Genomic DNA, 18,824 nt, shown 5'->3' with positions numbered 1-18,824 from the left:
TCAGTGCCCACAGTCTGGAGAGGCCAAGGCAGCAGGGGTTGGCATGTTGGCATTGCCCCGAGTGTGCACACACCTGGCTTGGCTGTGACAGCATCGCAGCTTGGCTCTGTGTTGCTCTAAGATCAGAGCAGGCACCAACAGCAGGGAGAAGCCAGGCAGTGGGAACAGTCACTTCTGAGCCTGCAAGAATGCAGAGAGGCCCAGGTTTCAGGAGGTGGGGCATGCAGAGTGTCTGCCTGTTCCTAGCCCCCAAGAGCACAGGAAGGCCTGAGTCCGCAGCCTCGTCTTGGGCAGCTGCAGCTGTGTCTAGGGTGTAGGGGATGGGTGCTGCTGCCTGCTCCCAGGTCCCACCAGCTCTGTGGAGCATGCAGCCCCAGCCAGGTCCCTTACAGCCTGAGGCAGAAGCTCCAGGTCCTTGCTGGGCCTGGGCCAGTGTCAGGGCAGGGTTGATGTTGCTGTGAGCTCCCCACATGGCCCAGGCACTCAGGAGTGGCCCAGAGCTTCCCCCTGCCCAGCTCACGGCCTTTCCTGTGGGGAGGGTCTTCTGGGACCAGATCTCAGGGGCAGGCCAGGGCCAGCCATCAGGAGTGTCATATTCGGCAGTCACCCTGATGCGGGGCAGAACCTGGGAATGTATCTCCAGGGGGTCCCACACAGAGCCCCCTCCTGAGGTGCAGGAACCCAGAACCCACAGCAGGGTGGGCACGGTGGCTGCTGGCTGGGTCCCTGATGTGGGTGTCACTCCCACTTCCTGCCCCAGGCCCCTAAAACATGGCCCTAGCTTTGCACCCTGGGCCCAGGCTCTGTGCTCCATTTGCAAACGCAGCACTGCCTGGATCCCAGCTCCACCTTAGGGCACCTCTCTGCCCTACTCTGGTTTTCCCTCCTTGGTGGGCAACCAGGCCTGGCCCTACTGTGGTGGCCCCCAGGGAAGCAGGCTGCAGGGGGGCTGTCCACTTCTTCCCCATGATCTCCCCACAGCCAGTGTGTGATGGTAGTGGCCACTCTGGATGGCCTTCCAGTACCATCAGTTTGAGACCAGCCTGGACAAGATAGTGAAATCCTGTCTCTACAGAAATTTAAAAATTAGCTGGGTGTGATGGTGCACACCTGTAGTCCTAGCTACTAGGGAGGCTGAGGTGGATCACTTGAGCTCAGGAAGTCAAGGCTGCAGTGAGCCGTGAACAGGCAACTGGACTCCAGTCAGGGCAACAGAGTGAGACCCTGTTTCAAACAAAACAAAACGAAAACAATAGGCAGGTTGTGAAGGGAAGTCAAAACTTAAAGAATGTGTGGCATGGTGGCTTACACCTGTAATCCCAGCACTTTGGGAGGCCAAGGAGGGCAGATCACTTGAGGTAAGAAGTTCAAGACCAGCCTGACCAACATGGTGAAACCCCATCTCTACTAAAAATACAAAAAAATTAGCCAGGCATTGTGGCATGTGCATGTAATCCCAGTTACTAAGGAGGCTGAGGCAGGAGAATTGCTTGAACCCGGGTGGCGGAGGTTGCAGTGAGCTGAGATCCCACCACTGCACTCTAGCCTGGGCAACAGAGCAAGACTCCATCTCAAAAACAAACAAACAAAAAAACGTGACGAATGAATGATATGATAATGAGTTTCCAGTTTTTCCTCTCCTCTTTTATCTTTTGGAATTGACCCAAGGCAGCTTGCATTGGAAGAACTATGCAACCAGCATGGAGAACAAACACTCCCAAGAGACAGTCCCTCTTTCTCACCAGAGAACCAGGAAAAGGAACCCCTGTAACCACATAGAGAAAAGTCTCCCTTTTTTTTTTTCTTTATTTTTTCTGTTCTCTCCTGGTCCTGCTCAATGATTAGCCCCACTGCAGGTAAAGCTGTTCTGCTGCCTCAGTGGCACCAGGTAAGCTGTTGCCTAAAACTCCCAGAGAAAAAATCATCTCTTGGTCCACAGGAATCAGGAAATGGGCCTCTTATGATCCTATTTTTCTCTCTCTGTTACTGCCATATATGGAGGGTGGTCCTAGTAGTTCAGAACTGCATGACAGGGGGAGCTAAAACTGGCCAGAGGAAGTGGGGTGGGGGGAATGGGGAAGGGGTGTGATTCGTAGTATTCCTTTATTAACACTTTAATGCTTGTAATGACTTGGAACATTAATTCCCAAATTATCTTACACTCTGTTTTGTTCTTTTCGTGCTTTGGTTTGGACTTTCCCATTGATTAGTCTTTGAGTTCGTGAATCCTGTTTTCTGCTTGTATCAGACCTTTTAAGAAACCTATCCGATGACAAAATTTATATGTCAAAATCCAACCCCTAAGGTGATGGTATTAGGCAGTGGGGCCTTTTGGGAAGCGATTAGGCCATGAAGGCAGAGCCCTCATGAAGGGGATTGGTACCCTTACAAAAGAGACCTGAGGGAGCATATTTATCTTTTCCAAGTGAGAACTCGGCAAGAAGGTGTTGCGTATAAATCAGGAAATGGGTCTTCACCAGATACCAAATCTATTGGCATCTTGAACTTCTCAGCCTCTAGAACTGTGATAAATAAATTTGTTTTTTATTAAAAAAGAAAATATATCATGCATGGTCATTCACACCTGTAATCCCAGTACTTTGGGAGACTGAGGCAGGAGGGTCACCAGAGACCAGGAATTCAGGATCAGCCTCGGCACTATGGTAAAATTTTCTCTCTACAAAAAAATTGTTTTTAATTAGCTGGTCATAGTGGCATTCACATGTTAGTCTCAGCTATTCGGGAGGCTGAGGTGAGAGGATCCCTTGAGTCCAGGAGTTCCAGGCTGTAGTGAGCTCTGAGCGCACCACTGTACCTCAGTCTGGGCAACAGAGCAAAACTCTATCTCTAAAAACAAACACACATCTATCCAATGGGTTCCTAATTTTAACTTCTTTTTTTTTTTTTAAGAGACAGGGTCATGCTCTGTTGTCCAGATGAGTAGAGTGGTGCAGTTACAGCTCAGCTCACTGCAGCCTCAAACTCTGGGGCTAGTGATCCTTCAGCCTAGCCTCACAAGTAGCCAGGACTACAGGCACGTATCACCACACCCAGCTAATTTTTGTTATTTTTTTGTAGAGATGGGATTCACCATGTTGCCCAGGCTGGTCAGGAATTCTTGGGCTCAAGGGACCCACCTGCCTTGGCCTCCCAAAGTGCTGGGATATATCCATGAACCACTGCACCCAGCTGCCCAGCTAATTTTTTAAAAAAACTTTGTGTCAAGATGGAGTCTCCCTATGTTGCCCAGGCTGGTCTCAAACTCCTAGCCTTAAGGGATCCTCCTATCTAGGCCTCCCAAAGTTCTGGGATTATAGACATAAACCACCACACCTAGTATATGTGTTCTTTTAAAACAAAACAAGCCAGATACCCTGGAATGGACTAAAGAACATCAGTTAACATTGAAAGGGATTAAAAAGGGCCTTATAGCTGGGCGTGGTGGCTCACACCTGTAATCTTAGCATTTCGGGAGGCCGAGGCAGGTGAATTGCCTGAGCTCAGGAGTTCAAAACTAGCCTGAGAAATATGGTGAAACCCTGTCTTAAAAAAATAATAATAATAGTAATAATAAACAAGGCCTTAGAGACGCCCCAGGGTGGGACCCCCAAATTATAAATATTCCATTTTCATCTTTGGTTTTTGAAAATCAGGGAAATGCCTTAGACATTCTGACATAAAAACAGGGAGACCAAAACAGACCTATAGGCTACTATAGTCAGCAACTAGACCCTGTAGCCAAAGCATTGACCCCTAGCATGAGGTCAATAACTGTCACTGCTTTGTTAGTAAGAGCCACCAAAAAAATAATGATGGGATTTCCCATTACTTAGTTCTGCATTCTGTGGAAGCACTTCAAAATTGGCACCACATTCAACACTATTCTGTCATCAGACTACTTACGAAGTTCTTTTTTCTGTACCTCATATTACAATCTCTAGCTGCAATAATCTAAACTCTGCCATTCTTCTGACTCGAGATGAGATGTTGCACAACTGCATAATCTTTATTTTTATTTATTTTTTATTTTTTTCTGAGGCAGATCTTGCTCTGTCACCCAGGCTGGAGTACAATGGCCCGATCACAGCTCACTGTATGCTCAACCTACTGGCCTCAAGCAATCCTTCCCCCTAATATTTTGATATATTTTTTTGCAGAGGCGAGGTCTCACTATGTTGCACAGACTAGTCTCGAACTCCTGGCCACAAGTTATCTTCCCACCTTGGCCTTCCAAAGTGTTGGATTATAGGCGTAAGCCACTGCACCTGGTCACAATTGCATAATCTTAACTGACCAGTTTCTCTCTCCTAGAACAAACCTGCAAGAGATTCCCCTAGAACAGACCTAATAAGACATTCTTAATAATGCTGATGTTGTTTGGCTTACAGATAGATTCCCCTTATTAAAGCTAATGTTGTTTGGCTTACCGGTGGATCATACCTAAAGAATAATTACACTATAGTATCTTTGTTGTTGTTGTTGTTTTCTTTGCAAGAGAGTCTTGCTCTGTCATCCAGACTAGAGTGCAGTGGCACCATCTCAGCTCACTGCAACCTCTGCCTCCCGGGTTCAAGCAATTCTCCTGCCTCAACCTCCCAAGTAGTTGAGATTATAGGCATGCCCCACCACGCCCAGCTAATTTTTGTATTTTTAGTAGAGTTGGGGTTTCACCATGTTGACCAGGCTGGTCTTGAACTCTTGACCTCAGGTGATCCACCCACCTCAGCCTACTAAAGTTGAGATTACAAGTGTAAGCCACCACGGTTGGCCTTTTTTTTTTTTTTTTTTTTGAGACAGAGGCTTGCTCTGTCACCCAGGCTGGAGTAGTACAGTGGGGTGATCTTGGTTCACTGCAACCTCTGCCTCCCAGGTTCTAGCAATTCTTCTGCCTCAGCCTCCCAAGTAGCTGGGATTACAGGCAGGTGCCTGCCACCACACATGGCTAATTTTTTCATTTTTAGTAGAGATGGGGTCTCGCCATGTTACCAAGCCTGATCTCCAACTCCTGAGCTCGGGTGATCCACCCACCTGAGCCTTCCAAAGTGCTGGGATTACAGGTGTAAGCCACCGCACCCAGCCAGGTTACTCTACAGTATCTTTAAATGAAGAAATTAAAAATGCTTACCTTGGGCCGGGCGCAGTGGCTCAAGCCTGTAATCCCAGCACTTTGGGAGGCCGAGGCGGGTGGATCCCGAGGTCAAGAGATCGAGACCGTCCTGGTCAACATGGTGAAACCCCGTCTCTACTAAAACTACAAAAAAATTAGCTGGGCATGGTGGCACGTGCCTGTAATCCCAGCTACTCAGGAGGCTGAGGCAGGAGAATTGCCTGAACCCAGGAGGCGGAGGTTGCGGTGAGCCGAGATCGCGCCATTGCACTCCAGCCTGGGTAAAAAGAGTGAAACTCCGTCTCAAAAAAAAAAAAAAAAAAAAAATGCTTACCTTCCAGAAGCCACCTCAGTTCGTCAAGCAAAACTGATAGCATTAATCAGGATCTGTCAATTGGTGAATGGAATAACTACAATATTCATGCAGACCGCAGATTTGCTTTTGGAGTAGCTCATGATTTTGGAATGTTAATGGAAACAAAGAAGATTTTTAAACTACTTTTGGTCAATTCATAAAAAATAGACACCTTATTTCACAATTGCTAACAGCCATATTATTACCAAAAGTCACTGGCTGTTATTAAAATCACAAGTCATTCTAAAACATATACTCCAGAAAGCAAAGGAAGTCAGCTAGCTGATAAGGTAACAAAAAGAACTGCTCTAAATGCATCCAAACAGGAAAAGCAAGCTATATTGACTTTTCAAGGAGCATCTAAACTTGAAATAAAATTAACTCAATCCAGAGATGCAAAATTCAAATAGGAAAACTGGAAAACAAAGTGGGAAAATACTTTATCAAAGATGAGGTATGCCATAGGCCAAACAACATGCCTATACTATCTGTTGAATTACAGTAATCTTTTTTTTTTTTTTTTTTTGGGAAAGTCTCACACTGCCACCCAGGTTGGAGTGAAGTGGTACCTTCTCAGCTCACTGCAAACTCTGCCTCCTGGGCTCAAGCCATCATCCCACCTCAGCCTCCTGTGTAGCAGGGACCACAGGTGCATGCCACCATGCCCAGCTAATTTTTGTATTTTTTGTAAAGATGGGGTTTCTCCATGTTGCCCAGGCTGGTCTTGAACTCCTGGCCTCAAGTGATCCATCCACTTTAGCCTCCCAAAGTGTTGGAATTACAGGCAGGAGCCACCATACCTGGCCTCACAGTAGTCATTTTTAACCTACATGTGTGATCTAATTCATTGGAGCCCCGATAAAATGGTTGCTTGGGGAAAACAATATTTTTGGAACTCTTTTCTGACTATAACTCATAAGGTATATAATTTCTGCCCTATCTGTCCAAAATGTACTCCAGGGAAACCTTTTACACAGTTCCCAAGGGTATTTTCCTTTACCTGAAGACCCCTTGGAAATATAGCAATTAGATTTTGCTCAGCTGACACCATCAAAAGGATACAAGAATGTTTTGGTGATGATTTGAATTTTCTTATTGAGTAGAAGCATTTCCATGCTAAAGAGTGACTGCCTTAGCAGTAAGTAAAATTCTTTCAGAAAAGATTATTCCAACATGGGGAGTTCCTCCAGAACTCTACGGAGACTGAAGTACTCAGTTTATTGGAGAATTCAATCAGTATGTAAAATTCAGCCCATCCTCCAACACTTTAATTGTGTATATCATTCCCAATTATCTGGATTGGTGGGGCATACACATGAAATAATTAAGACTCAGTTGGGCTGCGTGCAGTGGCTTACATCTGTAATCCCAGCACTTTGGGAGGCCAAGGTAGGAAGACAGCTTGAGCCCAGGATCTTCAGACCAGCCTGGGCAACATAGTGAGACCCCGTCTTTACAAAAAGAAAATACTCAATTGACAAAAACTAACACAAGTTTTTAAGATCCCACGGCCAAAGGCTCTCTTAATCGCTTTGCTTAACCTAACATCAAGCCCTTTGGAGAACATCAGTTGTACTCATTTGAAATAATAACTCACATACCTATGAATCTGCCCCAGGAAATGGTAACTCCTTAATTGTAAGGGGACACATACTCCTTTATTGTTCTAACCTTATGAGACAATTAATAAAAATGATTACCTAGTGAAAGATTCTTTCCTAGTGGGCACCTGGGATATGAATAATTCAAGACCCACAATTTTCAACCAGGAGATTGTATCTACTGGAAACAACATCTCTAAAGGACTCTCTCCAACCAAGTGGAAGGGCTCTTACCAAGTGCTTCTTAGTAACCCTTTTGCTATTATATTAGAAGGAATAGACTCTTGGCCAGTGGCTCACATCTATGATCCCAGCACTCTGGGAGGTTGAGGTGGGTGGATTGCCTGAGCTCAGGAGTTTGAGACCATGGGCAACATGGCACGATCCCACCTCTACTAAAACTACAAAAATTAGTGGGGTGTGATGGTGAGCACATGCCTGTATTCCTAGCTACTAGAGAGGCTGAGGCAGGAGAATCGCTTGAACCAGGGAGGCGGAGGTTGCAGTGAGCTGAGATTGTGCCGCTACACTCGAGCCTGGTTGACAGAGCAAGACTCCATCTCAAAAAAAAAAAAAAAAAAAAAAATTGGAATTGACTCCTGGATCCATGTTTCTCATCTGAAGAGAGCTCCATCTCCTAAGGGACTGTTTCCCCAGAAGGTGATCTCTGTTTCCAAATAAGTCAATGAGAGGTTTAGCGTAAAATGACATCTGATGTAGGCGGCTAAAACCCAAGACTCCAAAACAGGTCTGTATCTAAACAAATGCTTAATATTAGCAATTTTAATAGATGGGGAAGACTTTCCTTTACAAGCTCCCACTAAATTTTAGTTTTCATGTCTTGGCACTACTATCATTAACTGTTGCCCATAAAGCAAAGCTCTTTTTGCAATGGGCTTAGGACTATGCCAATAGATTATTTTTTTAAAAAAATACTTGTTGAATATGTGGTCTTATGCCCCTTCCCAGTAGTTCTGGCTTTCCTGGTGGGTATCATCTATCTCTCCAAGGAGAGAACATATTGCATAGAGTATCAGAAATATATTTGTGTTTCTCAAAAACAGTCATGGTGCTTGACACTAGTATGATGAAGGATAAAACACATCACTAGCTTATTAATAATACTTTACAGGCCAGACACGAGTAGCTCATGCCTGTAATCCCAGTACTTTTGGAGGCCAAGGCGGGCAGATCAACTGAGCTCAGGAGCTTGAGACCAGTCTGGCCAATATGGTGAGACCCTGACTTGACTAAAAATACAAAAATTAGTTGGGCATAGTGGTGTGCGCCTGTAGTCCTAGCTACTCAGGAGGCTGAGGCAGAAGAATAACTTGAACCCTGGACGCAGAGGTGCAGTGAGCCAAGATTGCACCACTGCACTGCAGCCTGGATGACACAGCAAGGCTCCATCTAAAAAAAAAAAAAACTTTACGGAGTAAAGGGCATGGAAGCAGCTTCTTAGTAAAAAAAAAACTAGTTTGTTGACTTTAATCCTGGCACTGCCCCAACTAAGTAATCAAACAATGACATTGCCCCAATTATGAAAGAAGTCACCTTGATTTCAGAATGGTATAACATAAATTTGGGATGGTTTTATCTGACTTAATTCTTCTCAGCTCAGTCACCTTGTCCCCACCCACCTTTTTTTTTTTTGAAAGAGAGTCTCGCTTTGTTGCCCAGGCTGGAGTGCAATGGCATGATCTTGGCTCACTGAAATCCCTGCCTCCTGGGTTCAAGCAATTCTCCTGCCTCAGCCTTCTGAGTAGCTGGGATTACAGGCATATGCCACCACACCCAAGCAGTTTTGTGTTTTTAGTAGAGACGAGGTTTCGCCATGTTGGCCAGGCTAGTCTTGAACTCCTGACCTCAAATGATCTGCCCACCTCATTCTCCCAAAGTGCTAGGATTACAGGCGTGAGCCACTGTGCCCGGCCAGCTGGCCCTTTTATATTGGAAACAGAGAAATCATACCAAAGATATCTGGTCCCAAATCACTGGAGATATGGGATGGACACCCAAAGAACTATATATCCACACCATTATATCACAAAGTACTGATTGGCATGCCATTGAATGTATTATTGATTAGCTCCAAATGGAACATTTTGGCTATGTGGCACTAACTGTGGCCATGGTTACTTCCAGGATAGTTAGGATGATGTTCTTCGGGTTATGCTTAAGCATAGAGTCAAGTAGTTCATACTTTGCCAAAGCCTGCAAATTTTCCTTATTTATGAACTCATTGGGTTCATTCTGTGTTCCATTGGTATAATCATTTAGCTTCCATCTTCATACCACAACTGGGTGCTGAGGATGTTATTTGGCATGTAGAGGTCTTAATCAATTATACCCAAAAGATAGCTACATGGGTATTTCATTATTAAACAATAAAATTACTCTTAAGGAAAAGACTATATTGCAAAACCACATGGCTTTTGATATACTCGCCAAAGCCCAGGGAGGAACCCTCACCATCATAAAAACTGTATTTTATGTCTGTAACCCAGACATAAATCAGATAACATCACTATATTAATGGATAATATGAAACCTTTTGGATCCAACACCTCTTTAAATGATTGGCTAAGCAGCTAGTTTGGATCTTGTGGACTTGGTGGCAAAAGCTGTTGCTTATTCTAGGAATCATAATCATTTGTTGTTTTGCCTTGTTTTTGTCTGCACTGCTCTTATACGGCCACTGCGCCTGGCAATTAGTCAAATTTTAAAATAAAGTTAAACTTTTTTTCTTTACAAATTTACACATGAAAAGCAAGTACAGTGGTTCTTGAACATGATTGTGTGACAGACTGTAGCTTGCCAGAAATAGGTTCCTCTCATGAAAATTCACCGCCCTCCACACACAGCCATCCACTTTCTTCTTCAGTAGGGACTGACACCAGGGCAACTGTATTTTCCTAAATATCTCAGGAAAGTAGTTCAAAACCTAAATATATCTTGGTGAGAATAAAACTTGGCAAAGACTCATCATAAATCCTTAAACACAGAGTTTTGTAATATAAGAATTTATATATAAATCCTTAAACATAGAGTTTTGTAATATAAGAGAATCCATCTTTGTCTGTGGAATTATTAATAATGAAATACGTTCTTAGAGACCCAAAGGCTGAAGTCATACCACTTCTTCTTAATCTTTTAATTATTTATAGGACAGGCATGGGGACACACCCTTATAGTCCCAGCTACTTAGGAGGCTAAGGCAGGAGCATCATTTTAGCCCAGGAGTGCAAGGGTGTAGTGTGCTGATAGCACTTGTGGATAACCACTGCACTCAGCCTGGGCAACACAGCGAGACCCTATCACCAGTAAAAAAAATGAGATCAACATTATTTATTGTTACTCAGGCATAAAATAAATATTAAGCACTTATTACATGCCAGAGTCTATTATGTCTGCTGCAGGTATTGGCTGTCATAGAGTTATAACTAACAGGAAACCAAATAATTACGTAGCATAATTTTAAGTGGTGATAAGCACAATTGTTTCCCCCAAGCCACACCCTTCATTTATAACTCTTCAGACAATGTTTCTTTAAAAAAATTATTAATTTAAAAAAACTTTTGTTTTGAGGCAAGGTCTCCCTCTGTTGCCTACTCTGGAGTGCAGTGGTGAGGTCTCGGCTCACTGCAGCTTCCATCTCCTGGGTTCAAGCGATCCTCCCACCTCAGCCTTCCGTGTAGCTGGGACCATAGGCGCGCGCCACCACGCCGGGCTGTTGTTTCAACACTAAGGTGTAAGCCCCCAGATCTCCGTTCTCTCTGCAGGACTTTCATGCTAAGGTTCAAGGATCCATTAATTTCCTTTTCCTTGACTCCTCTCTCCTCTGCAGTTTTATTTCCTCCTCCATTTTTTTTTAAACGGAGTCTCGCTCTGTCATCCATGCTGGAGTGCAGTGGCGCGAACTTGGGTCACTGCAACCTCCACCCGTTCAAGCGATCCTCCTGCGTCAGCCTCCTGAGTAGCAGGGACTACAGGCCCGTGCCACCACACCCACCTAATTTTTGTACGTTTAGTAGAGGCAGTGTTTCACAAGAGATCGCTTGACTCGTGACCCGCCCTCCTCGGCCTCCCAAAGTGCTGGGATTACAGGGGTGAGCCGCCGCGCGCGGCCTCCTCCCATTTTTAAACAAAGGCAGGCTTAAAAAGGCAGGGACTAGCCCAGGCGCGGTGGCTCACTCTTATAATCCTAGCACTTTGGGAGGCTGAGGTGGGTAGATCACCTGAGGTCAGGAGTTCAAGACCAGCCTGACCATCAGGGTGAAACCCCATCTTTTTTTTTTTTTAAAAAAAAAAAAAAAAAAAAGAAAAAAGAAAAAAAAAGGCAGGGAATAAACACCCCCAACTCTCGGCTCGGGAACTCCTCCTTTACTCCCGCGGCGGGCCACGCCTCTTGTAGGCCCGGAAGTTTACCCCTTCCTGCCGCAGGATTCACCGGAAGCGCTCTCGGGAGGTCCGGAGCTCTGCGCCTGCCCAGCCCGCAGTGCGTTCTGGGAAAGTCGCTGGACCAGCCCTTTTGTTTCCAGGCTGAGCGTTGCGTTCGGTTTCCCGAGGGTCTTCTGAGTCACCGCGGCTCGGGGGTTTGGGTTCCCAGGTCTCTACAGGAAGGCCTCTTCGTACCTCTTTTTTTTGCCTCGCGCGGGGGTCCTCCCACCGCTGGCCGACGTCGCCTGCATGTCCGGGGTGCGCGCAGTGCGGATTAGCATCGAATCGGCCTGCGAGAAGCAGGTCCAGGAGGTGGGACTGGATGGCACCGAGACGTACCTGCAGCCGCTGTCCATGTCGCAGAATCTGGCGCGTCTGGCCCAGCGGATAGACTTCAGCCAGGGTTCGGGCTCCGAGGAGGAGGAGGCAGCGGGGGCGGAGGGCGACGCACAGGACTGGGCGGGCGCCGGATCGAGCGCAGACCAGGACGACGAGGAAGGTAAGGCCTGCATCTATTGCCCGAGTCCGCCGGGCTGGGTCCCAGCGCCCGCCAGGGTGGCGGCCCTTGGCCTGTCCCGCGAAGGGGAGATGCTGTGCATGCGAGAACTTCCAGTGTCCCTCAAGCGGAAGGGTCATGTTTTTGTTACTGCCAGACAAATTAGGACACAACTTGACGCCATACTCCTGCGAGTCTCCTTGAGTGGGAGCGTTTGAGACACTGTCACACGGTGAAATGCTTAAATGAATACTTCTCTGTAGAGCCCCTTTAATGTGACACACTTAGTGGCTAAGAGCCCTAGATCGGGACTCTGCCCCTTGCCGGCTCTGTGACCTTGGGCGAGTTACTTTGCATCCTTGTGCAGTGTGGATGATGATAGTAGCACCTACCGAAAAGAGGTCTGTGTTGACTGGAATGTGTATCAAGGTCCCAGAGGTAGGCGACGCCAGATCCCGTAGAGCCCAGTAGGCCAGGATAAGCATTTGACTTGTGTTAGGACAACTGAAAGCTTTTGCAGATAGGTAGAGACATGATTTTGTTAAAGGTTACTGTAGATGCTTTGCGGTAAATGAATTATAGGGAAAGCAAAACTGGAAGAGGAGGAGGAGGCTGGTTAGGAGGGAAGTGAAGAAACAATGAGTGGGTTCTCATTATTGTCAAGGATTTTTGAAAAAAAAAAATGACAATTCTTAGTTTAGTTATGTAGCAGCCCCGGTGTAAATGGGAATTTAAAGATGTTATCTCAGGCCAGTGGTGTTAGGATAATTAGGAGTCCATTTGCGAAAGAAGGTAAATACTGCTTTATACCTCACACAAAAATTATTTCCACAGTAATTTTTGAGGATTGAGATGCCAAATGAAGAAAGAAAAACAAAGTGTTAGAAGAAATGATGTAAGAATAGTTGTATTACTCTGGGAATATAACCTCTTAATTTAAGACATAACAGGACAGGCACGGTTGCTCACACCTGTAGTCCCAACACTGGGAGACCAAGGTGGAAGCATCGCTTGAGCCCAGGAGTTCAAGACCAGCCTGGGCAACATAGGGAGCTCCTGTCTCTACAAATTAAAAAAAATTTAGCTGGGCATGGTGGTGCACATCTCTGGTCCTAGCCACTAGGGAGACTGAGGGAGGAGGATGGATTGAGCCAGTGAGGTTGAGGCTCCAGTGAGCTGTATGATTGTGCCACTGCACTCCAGCCTGGGTAACAGAACAAAAGCCTAACACACACACACCCTTACCTTACAAAGGATAGATATATTAATTACAGAAAAATTAAAAATAATGGGAAAAGATGTCATAAAGTAAGAAGATAAATGACAGACTGGGAGAAGTTCTACACATACAACACAAGTTTAGTTGATATCTTCCATATTCAAAAAGTTTCTTCATACTGAAAAAAAAAAAAAAATGATGATAGGTTGGAAAACTAGGCCAAAGTTATAAACAGCTTATAGAGGAGAGACTTCAGATACCAAGAAACAAAATGTAGACTCCATCTCATTAGTAGGGACTGGGAAATTAAAACATTATTAAGATACTCTTTTTCATGTACAAAATTGACAGAAATTGAAAAGATTATTAATATTCAGGGTTAGGAATGTGAACTGGTGGTGTTTTTGAAAGACAATTTGGCAGTTTAGTATCTGCGAAAATTTAATTTTAACTTTTTGTTTGTTCGTTTTTTGAGAAGGAGCCTCGCTCTGTCGCCCAGGCTGGAATGCAGTGGTGTGATCTCAGCTTCTGGATTCAAGCGATTCTTCCACCTCAGCTTCCCTAGTATCTGGGACTATAGGCGTGTACCACTATGACTGGCTAATTTTTGTGTTTTTAGTAGAGATAGGGTTTCGCCACGTTGGCCAGGCTGGTCTTGAACACCTGATCTCAGGTGATCCACCTGGCATCGGCCTCCCAAAGTGCTGAGATTATGGGTCTGAGCCAATGCACCCAGCCGAAACTTTTAAATGTATATTTCCTTTGATTCACTATTACCCCAGCAAAAAATTTAACCTGCAGAAAAAGGTGCACATATTAGGGTATATGTTCAAGGTGTTTATCACTGCTAGCATTGTTGGAAGCAATCTACACGTCCATTAAATACAGACGGTTAAACGTATCATATATCTTATGTTCCAGAATGTCATACAGTATTAAAAGAATTAAGTAGATTAATAAGTGCTAACATGGAAGTGTCTCTAGGACATGTTAAGTGGGGGCGGGGGAAAAGCAAGTAATAGAAAATTGGAAATAGATGTATGTCAGTGCATAGAAAATCCTTTGAAAGGGCACACTCCATCTCTTAATAGTGGTTACTTCTCAGGAGGGGAGAGAATAAAGGGTGGGGAATGAAGGACAACTTTCACTTTTTACACTCTAATTCTTTATCATGTGAACTCTTTATAGCGAATGTTCATGTATTTAATAACAATACTTTTTTTTAATGGTTAAAAGGAAGATATGCTTATAGTGGCTGGAATTACAGGTCATTTTTGTTTTGTATTTTTCCGTATTTTGGAAATTGTGTACAATTGTAAATTCAAGTTCTAAAAACTGTAAGAAGATTATTAAAAAGGTTTACATAAATTTAAAAAGATATTTGAGTTTATCACATTGTAATGATAAATTTAACCTGTGGAAATAGATACCATATTCTTTTTGTGATTGTAGGAATGCTAATGTGAATGTTGACAGATTCAAGAAAGGGTGGATGGGAAGGGATAAACAAGAGAACAAATTAAAATTAAATTCAGTATTTCTCCTTTTAGTACTTTTTAAACTTAAGTGAGCTGTCTTCCATTCAGTGTAATGAATACTTCTGGTTTTTTTTTGTTTGTTTCTCTCTTTAGGGTTGGTAAAATTTCAACCTTCCCTTTGGCCTTGGGACTCCGTGAGGAACAATTTGAGAAGTGCCCTGACAGAGATGTGTGTTCTCTATGATGTTCTCAGTATTGTTAGGGATAAAAAATTTATGACTCTTGATCCTGTCTCTCAGGATGCACTTCCTCCAAAACAGGTATTTGTGGACTTTAATTGAATAATAACATTTTACTTATTAAGTTCCAGGATCCTTTTTTGGCTTTGTGCCTATTGTTCTATTTTTCTTTCTCGCAAAATTAAGTCCAGATGAAGATTTAAAGACTAGCTGGTCTAAAACAAAGCCATACAACTGCATCTCCTTTATTTTTTTTTTTATTATGTATCTTTGACCCTTGGAAGAGTTAAGTTTCATTAAGAATCTGATACTTTTTTTTTTTTTTTTTTTTGAGACGGAGTTTCGCTCTTGTTACCCAGGCTGGAGTGCAATGGCACGATTTCGGCTCACCGCAACCTCCACCTCCCGGGTTCAGGCAATTCTCCTGCCCCAGCCTCCTGAGTCGCTGGGATTACAGGCACGCTCCACCATGCCCAGCTAATTTTTTGTAGTTTTAGTAGAGACGGGGTTTCACCATGTTGATCAGGATGGTCTCGATCTCTTGACCTCATGATCCACCCGCCTCGGCCTCCCACAGTGCTGGGATTACAGGCTTGAGCCACCACGCCCGGCCTAAGAATCTGATACTTTGAAGGTTGCCAAATCTTGGCTGGGTATGGTGGCTCACCCCTGTAATCCCAGCACTTTGGGAGGCCGAGGCGGTTGGATTACGAGGTCAGGAGATCAAGAGCAGCCTGGCCAACACAGTGAAGCCCCATCTCTACTAAAAGATACAAAAAAATTAGCTGGGCATGTGGCATGTGCCTGTAGTCCCAGCTACATGGGAGGCTGAGGCAGGAGAATTGCTTCCACCTGGAAGGTGGAGGTTGCAGTGAGCTGAGATGGCACCATTGCTTTCCAGCTTGGGCAACAGAGTGAGACTTCATCTCAAAAAAAAAAAAAAAGTTACCAAATTTTAACAAATTCTTACAGCCTGGGTCCTTGGTCTGTGATATATTATACAAAAATGTAATGATATAATGGCTTTGGAATCAGATAGACCTGGATTCAAATCCTATTTCTGCCTTCATTAAACGTGTGACCTTAAATTTAGCAAGCAAGTTATTTTCTGTAAGTCCTTGTTTTTTCATCTAATCCTTCCTTCCTTTTTTTTAAGGGGATGGATTAGAAAAATTAGGCCAAATTATGGAGAATATTGAGAGCTGGGAAAAATTGCTGATATTTCATAAACAATATATTCAGTTTTCGAACATTTGAAGATGAAAGAGAAGCTGCAGAAAGATGAGTTGGTCAATAAAGAGTCTGAAAACATTGAGGCTACTTGGGTCCTTAAGGAAAAAAAAAGTGTCAAGACCATGACCAAATTTGTCATGGAGAGGAAGTAATGACTGTTAGAATCCATTTGTAAATAAAATTAATTGAATAGAATTACATAGTAATAGTTTCAGCATCTAGAAACATTGTGCTAGGGGACTAATAGAATTCCCTAAATATGCTTTCTTCATTTTACAGAGAGAAAATTAAGGCCTAAAGAGGTTTGGAATATGTTCAGATTGCTGTCAAGCCAATAGTTAGAGCCAACACTAGAACTCCAACACCTGACTTACGGTCTTAGTGCCTTTTCTACTGTTCTGTGCTTTTCTCAGAAAGGAGTCTCCAGGAGTTTCTTAAGATCTCCAGGAACTCTTTGATTTACGTTCCCTAATACGATCAAAAGATTATTTTGATGTTTTTATGAAGCTTTGTGATTTTTGACTCATACAGCCAGAAAACTTTCTTTTATTAAACTGGTTGGTAAAATATACAAATTATGGTGATGTGGGTATTTATGTATGCGTATATGATACATAGATTTTGATTTCTGATCAGTTTTCTAAAAAGTTAGGATTCAGTTAAGTACATTTAATATTAACAATGGCAGGGCGTGGTGGCTTACACCTGTAATACCAACTCTTTGGGGAGCTGAAGCAGGGGGCCAGGAGTTTGAGACTATCCTAGGCAACATAGCGAGACCCTGTCTCTACAAAAAAAAAAAAAAAAAAAAAAAAGCCAGGTTTGGTGGTATGAAACTGAAGTCCCAGCTTTTCAGGAGGCTGAAGCCAGCGGATTGCTTGAGCCAGGAGGTCAAGGATACGGTGAGCCAAGATGATTCTACTACACTCTAGCCTGGGCGACAGAACAAGATTCCATCTCAAAAAAAAAAACCAGTTAATGCTGGGTGATTTCATTCTTAATTCCAAAAGCACTTTAATAGCTATGGTAAGATACAAAATATGGTAGCTACAAAATACAGGATAATTTTACAGTTAGACTCATTGGAGTCATTCATTCATTAAGTCAAATTAAATCAATGTGCCAGATGTTGTTCTAGAGTTTGTGGATATAGTGGTTTCTGCCATCATGCAGGTTACATTGAAGCAGAGATTATAGATGTTAATCAGAAGTATAATGAGTGCCAAAAAGGTGATTTATATATAAAACTGTATGCGTGTATGTACAGAATGGGGGTGGCAATATATAAGGAGAGGAATGGCAGTACGTAAATAGGGGACCTTAACAGCTTGGACAGAGTTGATGCAATGGTAAGTCCTGACTAGAGGCCATTGTAGTGTTTTTGGTTTAACATAAGTTAAGCTTTGAGTGAGGTGAACAAAGAAATAGGTTAAGGTTATTATTTTATAAAAACCATTTTATGTGTCATTTCCCCTCCTTTTTGCTTTTCTTTCACTTCTACATTTTATTATTGATAAAATGTGTAATTTTAGAGTCATTTGAAAATCATGGAGAACTGCATGTTTGGATTGTTTTTGATAGAATCCTCAGACGTTGCAGTTGATGTCCAAAAAGAAGTCACTTGCTGGAGCAGCACAAATCCTATTGAAGGGAGCAGAAAGACTGACTAAATCAGTTACTGAAAACCAAGAAAACAAGCTACAAAGAGACTTCAATTCTGAGCTTTTGCGATTACGGCAGCACTGGAAACTTCGAAAAGTTGGAGATAAAATTCTTGGAGATCTGAGCTACAGAAGTGCAGGTATAAATAATTGTTAAAAACTATGCTTTGTGACCAGGTGTGGTGGCTCATGCCTATAATCCCAGCACTTTGGGAGGCTGAGGCAGGTGGATCACTTGAGGCCAGGAGTTCAAAACGAGCCTGGGCAACATGGTGAAACCGCATGTCTACCAGAAATACAAAAAATTAGCCAGATGTGGTAATGTGACCTGTAATCCCAACTACTTGGGAGGCTGAGGCACAAGAATTGCTTGAACCCAGAAGTGGAGGTTGCAGTAAGCCAAATTGCACCATTGTACTCCAGCCTGGGGGACAGAGCGAGCCTCCATCTCAAAAACAAAAAATTATACTTTCTCTGTAAGTATAATGTTAAACGTCCATCTGTAATATGTTATTTCTCAGCTACGTGTTAGAAGTTTCGAAATTTTAATTTTTGTTCATATAAGCCAAAACCATTTTTATCAGAGCCTTATAATAAATAGCCTGGTTTCTATTTCTAAACCTTTTAGATACTCTTAACAGAGAGTTCAAAGATGGGGTTTATGTGCTGGCACATCTTGAGGCATAATTGACTTTTTAGTTAGAAATGAGGTAGAACTAGACTCCTCAATCAAGGCCTTGCCTGTAACCCTTAAAAACTGAACATGGCTATGCACAGTGGCGCACACCTGTAATCTTAGCACTTTGCGAGGCTGAGGTGGGCAGATTGCTTGAACTCAGGAATTCGATACCAGCCTGGGCAACATGGCAAAACCTCGTCTCTACATAAAAAACAAAAATTAGTCGAGGCTGCAGTGAGCCGAGATTGCACCATTGCACACCAGCCTGGGCTATAGACCCAGACCTTGTCTCCAAAAAAAAAAAAAAAGAAAAACC

The 18,824-nt window shown here is 43.5% G+C and overlaps 1 protein-coding gene across 1 annotated transcript in view; it reads left to right on the top strand.

The window, feature by feature from the left end:
• The first annotated feature begins 11,511 nt into the window (after nucleotides 1-11,511).
• Nucleotides 11,512-18,824, top strand: part of MED17 (mediator complex subunit 17) — a 26,953-nt gene continuing 19,640 nt past the window's right edge. The window contains exons 1-3 of the mRNA XM_032295761.1: nucleotides 11,512-12,002; nucleotides 14,850-15,016; nucleotides 17,750-17,969. Coding sequence (XP_032151652.1) covers nucleotides 11,753-12,002; nucleotides 14,850-15,016; nucleotides 17,750-17,969 — 637 coding nt within the window. The 5' untranslated portion in view covers nucleotides 11,512-11,752. The remainder of the gene's footprint in view (nucleotides 12,003-14,849; nucleotides 15,017-17,749; nucleotides 17,970-18,824) is intronic.

This window comes from Sapajus apella, unplaced genomic scaffold (assembly GCF_009761245.1).
Source record: "Sapajus apella isolate SASKATOON/1434 unplaced genomic scaffold, GSC_monkey_1.0 scaffold34, whole genome shotgun sequence".
NCBI classification, from domain to species: domain Eukaryota; kingdom Metazoa; phylum Chordata; class Mammalia; order Primates; family Cebidae; genus Sapajus; species Sapajus apella.
Note: the sequence above shows the minus strand (reverse complement) of the source record. Positions and strands in the feature narration are given on the sequence as shown.